The 13,670-nt window shown below is 62.7% G+C and overlaps 1 protein-coding gene across 1 annotated transcript in view; it reads right to left on the reverse strand.

Moving 5' to 3' along the window:
• NPEPPS (aminopeptidase puromycin sensitive) overlaps positions 1-13,670 on the reverse strand; it is a 48,691-nt gene that overhangs the window by 11,582 nt on the left and 23,439 nt on the right. The window contains exons 4-13 of the mRNA XM_029049125.2: positions 7,373-7,494; positions 6,302-6,409; positions 5,562-5,762; positions 5,101-5,197; positions 4,955-4,988; positions 3,502-3,616; positions 2,119-2,283; positions 1,104-1,208; positions 653-713; positions 141-250 (exon numbers count right to left, since the gene is read on the reverse strand). Of these exons, the coding sequence (XP_028904958.1) occupies positions 141-250; positions 653-713; positions 1,104-1,208; positions 2,119-2,283; positions 3,502-3,616; positions 4,955-4,988; positions 5,101-5,197; positions 5,562-5,762; positions 6,302-6,409; positions 7,373-7,494 (1,118 nt within the window). The remainder of the gene's footprint in view (positions 1-140; positions 251-652; positions 714-1,103; positions 1,209-2,118; positions 2,284-3,501; positions 3,617-4,954; positions 4,989-5,100; positions 5,198-5,561; positions 5,763-6,301; positions 6,410-7,372; positions 7,495-13,670) is intronic.

Raw genomic sequence — 13,670 nt, forward strand, 5'->3', positions numbered from 1 at the left:
AGAGAGGTCGGAGAGGGACTGCCTACAGGGGAGGGCTCGGGAAGACGAAACGGTGGATGGCACTCGGAAGGCGATGAGTCACGCCTGGTGGCCTGCCTCAGCCTCACAGGCCACTTGGACCACGGGACGGATTAGTTTACCTGCTCTGCTTCCACATAAATGAGTGGGAAACCCATCTGCTTGGTCCAGGTACTCATCACGGCTCCTACGGGCTTCCCACTGGCCTTTTCCAGGTGCTCCCAGAGATCCTCTGCCAAGAGACGCGGCCAGTCAGGGCTTGGGGGCTCCCACCGGTGGGGGTGATGGTGAAACTGCCTGGGACAGTCTTCTCCCCCGGCCCAAAGCAGACGGCCCATCCCCGTTGCAAGGGCCAGGAAACCGAAGCCCGGAGAGGCTAAGGGACTTGCCCGGGGTCACCCGTCAGGGCAGGGTCAGCGCCCGGCCTAAAATCTGGGTCTCCTGACTCCCGGTTCCATGCTCCTTCCACTGGGCCAAGCTGGCTCTCTCAGAAGCAGCACGAGACACATTCCCCACCCATACGAGGAAACGGGCAAGAACTCGGATGCTAACGTGGGAGGGAAGGGAGAGGCCGGCCACCCACCTACCCTCCTCCCTGCCCTCCTGCCTCCTCTGGGACCCTGAGGCCGGGTACCTGTGGCTGCGTTCTGCTGCTGGAACTTGGTTAAGTACAGATTCATTCCTTTCCTGAAGTCCTGGAGACGCAAAAAGAAACAGTGACCGGACCATCCCCGACCCTCACGCCTTAGGGATTTGCTGCCGTGCGGTCAATGGCTCCGGGTGAAGGTGCTGTTGGTGGCAGTGGTGGAGCCGTCGCAGACGTGAACAAGTCTACACCTCCCGCCCCGCCTTCGGCCTGGGGCTGCCTCCGACCCAACGCCCACGTTCCCGAAGGGCTCATCAGGCCCCTCTCCTCTCCAGGAAGCGCGTCAACAACAGATTGTGCTTCTTTTAACCAAACGATGCCCGGGGCAGTCCGGATGGCCAGAAAATAAAAGGCACCTCCCAGAAAAATCCAAGTCCACTCCTCACCACCATAATCACCACCGCCACCGCTCCCTAACGTGCCACGTTCAGGGCTTTACCTCATCCCCGATGTAGTCGTGGAGCATCCGGATGACCGAGGCGCCTTTGCTATATGAGATCACATCGAAGATCTCGTCGACTTCGGCGGGATGCCCCACGCTGACCTGTCGGGCCGGCACCACACCACAGTCCGCCCCGGGAAAATCAAACACAAGCAGATGTGGTCTCAGGGAGCGAGTCCCTCCGAACGGCTCACGAGAGAAGAGAAGAGCCTTCTGGTTTCTCCCGACGGAGCTCCGCCTTTGGCTCCCGAGTCCCCAGAGGGCATGAGGCCTTGTTCAAATCGGCCCCTGCCGTGCCCTTCCCCGGGACTCGGATCGCACCCGGTGGCACCCGCAGAGTGCCGCTCAACGAACCAAGGGAGCCCTACATTTCTACTCTGGACTAAGTCGCCGTCGTTCATGAGATCGGGTCGATCGGACGGGATCTTTTTGGGCTGATGGGACCCAGTAGGACTTGACTCAGAGAGGGAGAGAGGGACAGACAGTGGGAAAGGGGGGGTGGGGGGGGAGAAGAGGGGAGATGAGAGAGAGGGGACAGAGGGAGGAAGGGAGGAAGAGAGAGGTGGAGGGCCGGGGAGGAGGGGGAGAGACAGACGGGCAGGCAGACAGAGACGGGAGACCAAGAGAACGAGGGCCAGTCTGGGCAGGGTTGACTTCTCTGTGTAGGAATAGTCAGCACCCTCCCCCGAAGGGTCACGCTCAGTTCGGAAATGCCGAGGCGTTCTCAAGGTTGTCTGCCAGTCTGCCAACCGACCAACCGAAAACTGATCCCTCCCCAGCTGTCAGGCCCAGCCCACGTCATGAGGGAAATTCTGAAAAACCTGAAAGCAGAGCTTAATACGTAGGCAGTTGAGATGGCCTCTCGTCTACCTGGTGTCCCGGGGGAAATTTCCCATAAACCCGTGTCCGCCTCTGTTCCCATAAGCCCCGGCCCGACTCCACCGCCACCAGCCCTGGCCCATCTCTGCTGGCAAGCGAGCCCAGCGTGCGCCCGTTTGGCGGCAGGACTGACCTCGATAGGGTGGCTGTTGTCCAAGGCGTCGAGCTCCAGGGCTTTGGTGTAGTCGGCAGAGACAAACTGAGTCCAGATGTCGTACTCGGGGAAGCAGTGGTCGACGCACAGGTATTCGATCCAGGAGGCGAAACCTTCATTCAGCCACAGGTGAGTCCACCACTCCTGCAAACCGAGGAGAGAAGAAGCATCGTCGTCATCGCGGGAGCAGAGCCGGGGGGTGGGGGGGCGGCTCCCGCCGGCCACAGACCCACAGGGACGGACCTCCGGCCCGGGACCTCTCCAGGTGCCCGTTCAGGGAGCCCCGGGCCACCGCCGACCTCGACGAGGCCACCGTAGGAGCTTTTCCCTCTCTGAAGACCGAGTGCAGGCAAGCCCGAAGAGGGCACCCGGCTGCTCTGAGCTGGCATTCGGAATGTTCTACCCCGGGAAAGTGGAAGAAGGGAAGAACTGCTCTGGGAAGGGCTCGGGACAGTCCTCTGCACACGGACAGCGCTCGATAAATACAATCGATGGATTGAGAGCTGCGAGGCGCGGAGGCGCCCCTGGAAAGGCCCGGAAATGCTTCCTGGCTTGTGGCCCGTGGTCGGGAAGGGACTTGGGTCCAATAAACTTTGTGGCGATTAGCGATCCCAATTCCATCTTCTCTGTGGCCACTGGGATTAAGCCGCTTCCGGGCCAGAGCCAAGACGCGGCAGGGTAACGCGGGACGGCTGCCCGCGCATTACGCAATGGGCAGATGTCAGAGACACTGCAGCTCTGCCCTCTAATTCCCAGGGTGCGGGACGGGGGCGGAAGCCGCCGGGAGGAAGTCAAGGAGCCTTTTCGTCAATATCGGTTTAGTAAGAGGCGAGGAGGCGTGCGTCCTGGGGCTCCGAGCTAGGGGGCTTCCAGTCTCCACCGCGCACTGGGTGCCCGCCGGGCTCGGCTCCATCCCCTCTGCGGCGCTTCCACTCAGCTGGGACCAGCCCCACTGCTCCCGGAGCGTTGCCCCGCATCCGCGCCCCTCCTCTCCCTCCCTCTCATCCCGCTCATCTGAAACGCTGGTATCTTCGGCACCCCGGGCAGTATTTGCTAAAGGCGGTGAGGGCAGAGGGCAGACCAGCCGGGAGCCCAGAGCACAATCACTGCCCACGTCTCGGCAAACAAGCCTTTCCAGGCTGAAGGTAGGGAGGTCACCGGAAACTGCCGCGAGACAACCCTGGCTGCTTCTGTCCCCGAGACGGGGTTAAACTTCAGCCAGCCCGGACGCCGATCCCTCAGAACCCCGGGACCTTCCAACTCATCGCGCGCCTAAGGCCCGCCCGCCCCGCCCGCACCACGCTTCAGTCGGCAGTGGGGTGGAAGTCAGATATTTAAAACACTTAAAAAAAGATTAGATACCATAGTAACAAGATTTCCAAACCATTGATGGGCGAGTTCATGTCCCACAACCAGAGCGACCCACTGGCGGGATGAAGAACATGAGTTTTTGGTATCGATGAGCAGCGCGGTCTCCCTGCAATGACAAACGCACAGACAACTCGTCAACTCGGGCAGACCAGCCCACGGAGCCAAATTAAGTCCCGTCTGGCCACTACAAACACAGGAGGCTCAAGGGTCTCCGCTGAGGGGACAGAGCGGGTTCCAGGGCCGGCGGTGACCTCTCCGTCGGCAGCGACGGCCACCCGGCAACCGAGTTGAGAGGAGCAGGCAAGAGATGACCACGCATGGCCCTGGCGGCCCAACAGTTAGCGGTGGGCCTGCCTCAAGCTGTGCACAGGAGGGGTTTCTGCCTCCCCCCGGGTGGGAGAGGCAACGAACCAAACCAGATCACCCCAGGCCCAGAGGGCCTCGTGGCAGAGGGTCTGAAAAACCAAGTGCCAACTTCCTGACTGACCCACAGACTCACTCGTGGCCCAGCGCTGCGAGCAATTATTGTGGCTGAGCCCTTGACCTAGCATTGCTACCCCTCTTCCCGGCCCCGCCCGGGAACCCGGCTGCTGCACCGCCTCAAGGCCCAGCCCAGCGCTGCCAGCTGTACTCATCGACTGGCCCGGGGCCCGGCGCCGCCGGCTCTCCTCGAGGCCGTGCCCGTGGCCCACCGGTGCTGCCCCGCCTCACTGTCTGGTCCGTGGCCCACTGCTGACAGCTCTCCGCACGGCCGGGCCCGCGGACCAGCACTGCCGCCTCTCCTCGAGGCGGTGCCTACGACCCCGCCCGCGGCCCAGCGCTGCCAGCAGTCTGCACGGCCGGGCCCATGGCGCCGCCCGTGACCCCGCCCCCAATCCAGCGCTGCCAAGCAGTCTGAACGGCCGGGCCCACGGTATCACCCAAGGCCCAGCACCGCGGCCTCCCGTCCCGGCCGGGCCTACGGCACCGTCCACGACCCTGCGGCTTAATTTCGCCCCCACGTCGGACGGCAAATGCCGGGACCGGCACTGGACGGTGGCATTCACACAGTCTCCCACGATAGAAGAGACGTACCCAAGTTACCAAACCTTCAATGGGTGAGAGACCTGGATTTCACAGCCCCCGAGGGCAGACCAGCTGACTCGAAAACCAGCGACCCCGAGCACGGGACAGGGCCGGGGACGGGCTGGGGACAGACCGCGTTTGCAGAGGGGCCAACGGTGCTCTGTGAGCAGGTAAAAGGTGGGGCAGGATCCTGGGGGTTGGGGTCGCGGGCACAGATAAAGAAGCTTCAGAGAGCTAGGAGGTCAGGAAGCCACCAATTTGGAGTCATCGTCAGGCCTGGAAATTATCGGGCCTTGTCGAAGAGCTGGGGCGAGGCTGGGGTCCGGCTCGCACGGCCGAGGGGGCCGTCCCCCATCACCCCCGTCACCGACGGACGTACCTGTAAGTCACCAAGCCCCAGTTCTCCATGGCACCTGGACAGGACCAAAAGAAAAGAGCGCTGACCTCTCCGGACTGCACCTTCTCCAGATGCCCAGACCCCAAGCAGACCGACGCAGGGCCGCCAGAAAGGGATCTTTACTTTACCAGCTGCAAAGTCAGCGATGGCGATGAGATCGATTTTCGGCAACGGGTACGGGACGTTGAAATAGTCTTTGTAGAAAGGCAGGGTCTTAGCAGCCACCTGAAAACGGAAAGAAGGGATGATCGGGCGGAGGGACGGACAGGCGGGCGGCCCCTCTAGGGGTCGGAATCCCCCGCTAGCCGGACCCCGGGATGTCCGCACCCAGCATGGTTCAGGATCCCCCCAGACTCCCTGGACCCATGGCCTCTCCGGTTCCTTCCACGTAAGTGTGGGGTGGTCCCCGCTCAGCCCGAGGGGGCTCTGAAGGTGGCTAAAGGAAGTCAAATCCGAGGAGCGTGATGAGCGCCCATGCCACAGATGTCCATGCAAATGATCCAGCGGGAAGGGGATACCGCCCACCCTCACCCCCATCCCGTCTGCTCCTCTGGAAGGTACTGGGAAAAGCCCCCTTGAGCCCGGTTACCTCCAATGCAAATTTTCCTTGCTCGGCTTTACCCACGGGCGTGTAGACACGCACGCACACCCCGTCAGACGACTTGCTCTCCACAAAGTCGTACTCCCCGACGACAAACGCCACCAGGTACGTCGACATGACAGGGGTGCGAGCGAACTTCACTTCCACCAAGTTCTCGTCGTCGGGGCACGGCTTCCGGTCGATGACGTTCTGGGCGACAACGAGCAGGACCCGCTTACCTGACCGGGATCGTCCCTCCACATCCCCGGGTGGGACCGTGCCCACAGAGGACCAGGAGGGCCCGGCCGGTCCTGCCCCGGGAGCGACGCGGGGCCGCGGGGTTCGGCCGCCCCGGGAAGGGAGAGGCGAGCCCGGCCCTCTGGCTTGGGACAAGCCATTCCAGGTCGGGGACTTAGGGTTGGAACAGGAGAGAGGGTCCCTCTCAGTCACTCTGAGCCAGCCCCATCCCCGGGGCACACGGGGAGAAAGCCAGGGATGAGCCCGCAGGGCACGGGGGCGGGGCAAGGGAGGCACGGAGGCACACCGGAAATGGCGTGCCCTGCCCAGCTTGTGACCCTTTCCCGCTGGTCGGGGCACCGCTGCCCCTCCCCTTCCCCGGCCAGCCGGCCCCCTCCGGCCCGACGCGCCCGCTGGCCGAGGGACCCAGAGCCACCGTGGAGTCCAGGGAGAGGGGAGGGAAGGGAAGGGAGCGGGGCCCGTCGACCCCGATGGCCCGCAGCAGCACGCACCATGTTGGAAAGCGCCACTCTGTCCTTAGGGACCACCAGAGAAATGTCGAAAGTTGCCTTGAGAGCCGGTTCGTCCCAGCAGGGGAAAGCCCTCCGAGCATCCGTGGCCTGGAGAAAACGAGGGGCACGGGGGCGTTCGGCAGCCACTGCGTGGCCTCCGTATCGCGAGAGGTCGCCCGTGGCTTACAGACCCACCTGGCCTGCCCTATCCCGCTGAAATCCGGCAGGCTGCCGACTCCTGCGGCCAGAGATCACGTCGCTGAATTCTACCGGACCCTCGGTTCGGTGGGCCCCCAGCGGGGAGGCTGTTTGGCTAGAGGCACCCGCCAATCAACCTTTACCTCTCACTGCCTCCTCCTCCTCCCTCCTCCTGTGCAAAGTCCCAGCCTCCCCCTCCCCACCGTCCTCCAAAGGTCAGTCCCGGTTAGGGAGCCGGAGCCTCGACTCCTGGGGCCCAGGGAGCCGGGCCCGCTTACTCCGAGGCAGAGTGGGGAGGGAGGTGCAGGCAGCCAGGAATGTGAAGGAAGGGTCCCCCCCCAGGTCCGGATGCGGGAGTGCCCAGGCTTAAGCCCCGGGGGAGAGCGGCTTCCCCGGATCCCTCAGTCGCGGCGTGACCCCGGGACCAAGCAGCCCCGACAGGCAACCAAACCGCTCTCGGTGCCCGGCACCCCGAGACGAACTCCCTGGCCACCAGCTGCTATCGTGGCAGTGGTCTCCTCCCGACAGGGTCGATCCCAAGCCGTCGGGGTTCAGGGGCCCTCGGTCGGGTGATGGGCTTGGGAGGAGCCGGCTCCCGAGACCGAACCCAAATGTGCTCTAGACCTTGAGGGCAGAGGCCTCTTAGGACGGGGATCCCTCCCCAGCTGGAGCCACCGCCTCGCTCCCAGGCCTGGAGCGGGCCCGCACGGGGGACCCTGGGTGGGCCACGCTCCCGAGCACCAGCTGAACGTCTGGGAGACCCGATGGGGAACGCCCGAGTGCGGGGCCCCCCATCTCCGCGGAAGAATGAACCCCACTCGCCCCCATCCCTGGGACCCGAGGGTCCCGAAGTTCCAGAGGATCAAACGGTACCTCAAACTGAGTGACGGCAGCGTAGCGCACCTCTCCGGACGGGGTGGTGTATTTGCTTCTGTAGAAACCTTTCATCTTATCATTCAGCTCGCCGACAAAATCGATCTTCAGGGTGCCGCTGCCTGGGGGGAGGGGGAGAGGCAAATGGAGAGGAGAGTCCGTCCGTCTCAAGCCCAACTTTACCCAAGAAGGGCCAGCTCTCCACGGACCCACCGGCCCTACCCCCCGCCCGGCAGCTGCCCAACCGGGCTCGGCTAGTTATACCACTGACGGCCTCGAGCAGCCCGCGCGAGGGACAGAGCCTCGAGCCCCCCGTCCTGGCACCGTGGCCGGGGTGAGGCCCAAACCGAGGCCGACGGCGGACCCCGGACGGAGCTGCAGCCGGGGAGCGTTGGGTCGACGGCGGGGGCCGGTGACAGCGAGCCCCGCCCGCGCAAAGCCTCTCACCTTCCAGGGCCCAAACCTCCCACCCCTTCGCTGGGTAGACGAGCCACGGTCCGCGAGGGACAAGTCCGTGCCGGGGACCAACTCGGAGGGGCCGAGGCAGCCCAGGGGTTCTGAGGCGGACGGACCGCCAAGGGCTCCCCCGGCCTGGGGAAAACCGCTTCCAGGGGGAAGAGCTAAAGGTCTGCGTGGCCGGAAAGCACCCGGTGGAGAGTCGAAAGCTCACTCTGCCACGCAAGGAAAATACCCACGAGGCCCACAGAGGGACATCAAAAACACTGACACCCTTTAGATGATTCATTTTGGGCCGGCGAAATCTAACTCGGTGTCCGAGAAATTGGAATGTGGCGGGGGTGATGCAAGGCCCCGGACCGCCTCCTCATCTTCTCTCCTCAATGTCGGCTTCCACAGCAGAGGATGCTACCCAGAAGACACAAACTGACCTCGCCAGCCCCGGCTCCCCTCCGTCTCGGCCACCTCGCATTTCCTCCTGCCTCCCGGGCACCTCTACCCCGAATGCCTCGCCGGCAGCTCGAGCACAACAGGTCCCATACAGAACTCATCGTGGCCAAGGAGACAGAGCACGGGTCTGGGAGTCAGACGGTCACGGGTTCTAATCCTGACTCTGCCACTTGTCGGCTGTGTGCACCTGGGCAGTTCACTTCACTTCTCTGTGCCTCAATGACCTCATTTTCTAAAATGGGGATTGAGACTCTGATCCCCATTTGGGACAGGGACTGTGTCCAAAACTTGGATCTATTCCTGTGATCAGTACAGTGTCCGGCACACAGTAAGCCTTTAACAAATACCCCAATTATTATCATTCCCTCCTTGAGCCTTTCCTCCAGCTCGCTTTCCCATCACGGCCACCCCGCTCTCCTCTCCGCCCCCCAAAGCCCGAGATCTCGGTGACACCTTCAATCCTCATTCTCTCCGGATCCTCACGTTCAACCTGACACTCGTTTTTCAACCCCAACATTTCCCCATCGGCCCCGTCCCCTCCGCCCCCACCGTGCCCGGGTTGGTCCCGGCCTCGCCATGCCTCAACCTGACTGCAGCATCAGCCTCTTCGCTGTCCTCCCTGGCTCCGGCCGCTCCCTCCCCGCCTCACTCTCCAAAGTCAGGCGAGAACTCGGTGGATTTCATCCCTTACTCTGTTCTCCCTCTCCCTTTCTCTGTCCCTTCACTCCTGATACTTCCAGCTCTATCTCTGACCACTCTTGCTTGCCAATTGCGCGCCTGTGTCCATCCACCTCCCCCAATCAATGAATCAACGGCATTTAATGAGCCTATGTGCAGAACACTGTCCTAAGTGCCTGGAGGAGTCCAGTACAACAGAATTGACAAATTCCCTGCCCCACTAGGGACAGCGTCAGTCAATAGTGTCAGCTATTTTAGAGCAGAGACCGGGTCTTTCCCTCGCGAGCGCTGATTAGAGTGCTCCAGCCACAACGTGCTCTGAGTAGATCCGGCCGATGGGCGGACTGAGGAATCGGCTGAGAGCCTAGAGCTCTCGGACGCTGACACTGGGGCGGCTGCTAGCGGTGGGGAGTGGGGGATGTGTGGAGGCGGGTTCAAGTCGATCGGGGAGGACTTCCCGGAGGTGGTGGGAGTCGAGAGGGCTTGGAAGCTGGAAGGGGCTGTGGCCTGGCAGGTTTTTTTTTTGGGTGGGGAAGGAAGACCGGGCAGGGTGAAAGGGGTGAGCAACGGGATGGAGGCAAGAGAGGGGAAAACGAGGCACAGTGAAACAGTGAGTTGGAAGGAGCCAAGGGGGTTGACCGGGGCACAGCGTGTAAACAGCAGTGATAGGGAGGTGGGGGGCAGTGGCCTTTGGAGCCGGTGGTGGGGAATTTCAGTCTGGTGCAAAGGGAAAGGGGGGAACAACGGGAAACTCCAGTGACGATACTTTTTGCTTCTGTCTCTAGCTGACACAAACGGTCTCTCGGGGCCACAGATCCGCTCCAACGATTACTGCTTTTTCCCGGGAAAGGCATTCCAGGCTTGTGGACAAACTGGGACAGCCGGCAGTCCTGAAAACTGCTCCCCGGGCCGGCAGGGCCCGGGCGGCGGCTGGCACGGTGCCGCCTCTGCGCCCCCAAACCTTCACGGCAGGCTCGGTCACAAAGTAGGGCTCTTCGGCAGACACTGCTCGGGTCATAATGATAATAATAAGAGTGACATTTGTTAAAGGCTTCCTTTGCGCCTAACTAGTAATATCAATTAACAATAATAACGACAGTGGTACTTGTTAAGCATTCATTATGTGCCAAGGACTGTTCTAAACATCGGCGTAGATATGAGACAATAAGGTCGGGCACAGCCCAAGCCCCACACAAGGCTCGGAGTCTCGGGGCGAGGGAGAACAGGCAATGAATTCCCCATTTTACAGATGAGGAAACAGAGGCACAGAAGCGACTTGCCCAGGATCGCTCAGCAGCCTAGAGCGGGGTTGAGAACCCGGGTCCCCTGATTCCCAGGCTCCGTCTCTTTCACGAGGCCGTGCTGCTTCTCAGATAGGCAGGGTGAAGAAGACTCGCCAGTAGGAAAATTCACCTGGGAGAAACCGTGTGACTAGAAGAGGCGGGCCGTCGGTCCCGGCGCACGCTGAGCACCCACACGCGACATCCCGGGGGTTGCCCGGCACGGCGGATGCTTCGGCGGCTCTCGACTGCTATGAAGCTTTGGCTCGAGACCCGCTCCCTTCTGTCCGGCGGCGAGCCCGGAAGACTCTCTGAAGGCCTTGGTGCTTTTTGCCACACTCCCCCTGGGTCTGATGCTCAACAAAGATAATAACGACGGTATTTGCTAAGCGCTTACTATTTGCCAGACACTGTACTGAGCACCCGCTGTGTCACGCTGGGAGTCTGGGGGCGTCTGGTCTTTCGGGAGGACCTCGGCCATGGAGAAGAATGAGAGGCCTCAATAACCGCCATCTGACCTTTCACCTTTCTTTTCCAAGTTGGAGATGAGGGGGCCAGCTGTGGGACCCCGCGGCATCCCCTCAGCCTACCACATATTGAGGACTAAAGAACGGCCGGGCCGGCGTTCGGGTGGGGGGTCCCCCCCTCATTCGGAGTCTTGGGTGGAGGGGGGCTGCCTTCGGGTCCAGGGGCGTGGCCACCTCCGCGGCTCTGACCTCGGTTTGACTCCCCCGTGGTGGCCCACCGCGGGTCGGCAGGTCTTCTAGGCTCGGCGGGGCCCCGTCCTCCCGAGAGGCAGGCGTGCCCGGGCTTGCCCGGGACAACACGAGAACGTCGGCACCGTCGCCCCCGGTCTGGGGCGAGGTTGGAGCCGCCCTCCCTTTGTGGGGCTGCCACGGCCCCATGGCCCCGGGAGGGCCTTGGGAGCCTTGAACCACGACCACAGGTTTTTGACTTCGTGGCGGTCCGCCAGACCCTGGATCGCCTCCGCTCTGTCATCCTGAAACCCTCCACGCACGCTCCTTGACTGGATTTACGCGTGGCGATGCCCCTTTCCAAAAGCCTCACGTCCGCCTGAGGACCCGAATGCCGCGGGTGCCTCTGGCGTCACGGGTCCCTTATCTCTGAGTCACGTGCGGGGAGCCGATCTAGGGATCGGAGGACAGGATCAGAGGATGGGATTGGAGGAAAAAAGCGGAGGACGGCCCGGACGGCCTCCCGCCCCTGGCACGACTCCCGGGAGCTGAACCTCCCGAAGGTCCCTCTGCTGGGTTGTGATGGAATCAACCAGACGGCGCTGCCCAACGGGGAAGGCGGCCCGGATGTTTTTATTTCGGCGGGGCTTCCGAGGACGAGGGGGGGGGTCGGGCGCGTCCACCCAGCCGAAGCGAAACCAGAGCCCCACGCGGCCCCGGTGCCTCTCTTCAAGGCGAGGGGCTCGCTAACGGCACCGGCGTTGCCATCCCCCGGCATCGACCAACCGGGGAGGCTCCAGGGCAGGGCCACGTTGGCCTTCTAGGCTAAGGCCTCGGGCCCCGCCGGCGTCCAGGAGGGAGGTCGCTTTAAGGAGCAGTCAGGCGGCGGGATTGGGGCCGAGCCTGATGGCCTGGACGTACGCATGACCGCACTCTCTCCAGGCGGGAGGGCACGTCCGAAAGAATGCCGCCGGTTCCTCGGCGGCGTCCCTGACTAAACTCAGGTACCACACACACAGATACCCATCTTCCATTTTCCCTCGGAAATGGCAATATTTTGGGATCGAAAGCCTCCCGCCATCCCCACTGACAATTTCCTTGGCTTAGGCAACCCACCTGAAGCTGAAACAGCTCCATGAAGACGATCCAGAAACCTGCTCCCGAAAAGTCTGGGAAACTGGAGAATCCACTACCATGATCAAGGGGAAGAGCCTGGGACTGGGAGTCAAGGAGTCTCGGTTCTTTTTTCTTTTTTTAAACGGTAGTCATTAAGCACTTCCTATGTGCCAGGCACTGTTCTAAGTGCTGGAGAAGATACAAGTTCATCAGGTTGAACATAGTCCAGGTTCCACATGGGGTTCAAAGTCTTAACCCCTGTTTTACAGACGAGGGAACTGAGGCCCAGAGAAGCAAAGTGACTTGTCCAGGGTCACAGAGCAGACGACCGGCAGAGTCGGAACAGAACCCAGGGCCTCCTGACTCCCAGGCCTGGGTTCTGTCCACCAGGCCACACTGCTTCTCGATTCCACCACTTCCTCCCGAATGATTTTAGTCAAGTCACTTGCCCTCTCTGGGCCTCAGCTTCCTCATGTGTAAAATGGGAACTAAATACCAGAGCCCCCTTCCACTTGGTCCACGTGCTCCCGACGGGGGTCAGGGAGGGTAGCCGGACTGATGATTTCGTATGACAGCAGCACCTGACACTGTCCTCGGCACACAGTAGCAATGAACCAACCTCGACCTGGTTATTGGCCGCCCTAAGCGGGGCCCAGTTTTGGCGGGCGCCAGCCGGGTCGGGATCGGGCCGGACGGCACCGCCGCCCGGGAGCCACCCCAGCGGACGCCCACTTGCTCGTCGCTCGGGCTCACTCGCCTGTCCCAAGGCAGGGGCTCTGGAGCGGGGCCTCGCTGGCCCTCGCCACCCCACGGTGCCAACCTTCTCGACGTTACCACCTCCAGGCAGCCTTTCCCACAGGGGAGTTCCAAAGGAGGAAAGCTAGCTCTGGCGGAAGATGGCCAAGGACTGGGTGGGCGGGCCCGTGCCAACGCCGCCACCGACCCCGAGGCTCTGGGAAGGCCTCAGTCAGCAGCAGAAAACACCGCAGGGCCGTCGGCAGCAATCCCACAGCAGGACCGCGAGAGCACACGTGGACAGACACGGACAGGCACACAAAAACACACAGGCACATCCTCCACCCACCAGCCGTCCACCGGATGGGGATCGGGGAAAAGGAGTGAGCATGGGGCCCGCTGTGTTGGGGGCAGGATTGGGAGAGGAGGGCGGGGGCCTCATCCCCAGTGCACTGGGCACGAAAGCAGAAGGCCCGTTTCGGCCACGGGCCCCGGGGTCGGAGCTGGCACCGACGGGGCTGCCGGCCAGGCTGGCGAGGCGGGCGGGGGCAGCTCCCCCGACGAGAGATTCTCAGTCGGGATGTAGTCGGGAAAGATGGATCCTGAGAAGGCTGCCACGGAACCCACGGCAGCGCTCAGGGGGCGAGCCGCAGGGACCCTCCCCACCAGGGCCCTCCCTGCCAGGAGGGAGCGCCTGCTGAGAAACCAATGCACAGAGCACGTCATGTAGTGGGGGGCTGGCATGAGGCGGGCACACGGCCGGCACACGGTACGACGGCGGGCTCGAGGGAGCGCGGACGGACTCCCCGAACGGAGGGAGAGCAGGAGAGAGGGGTTCGGGAGAAGTCTGTCGGGAAAGGTGGGCGGCCCCGCTCCCCGAAGGTGAGA

Source organism: Ornithorhynchus anatinus, chromosome 21, assembly GCF_004115215.2.
Source record: "Ornithorhynchus anatinus isolate Pmale09 chromosome 21, mOrnAna1.pri.v4, whole genome shotgun sequence".
In the NCBI taxonomy this organism is placed as follows: domain Eukaryota; kingdom Metazoa; phylum Chordata; class Mammalia; order Monotremata; family Ornithorhynchidae; genus Ornithorhynchus; species Ornithorhynchus anatinus.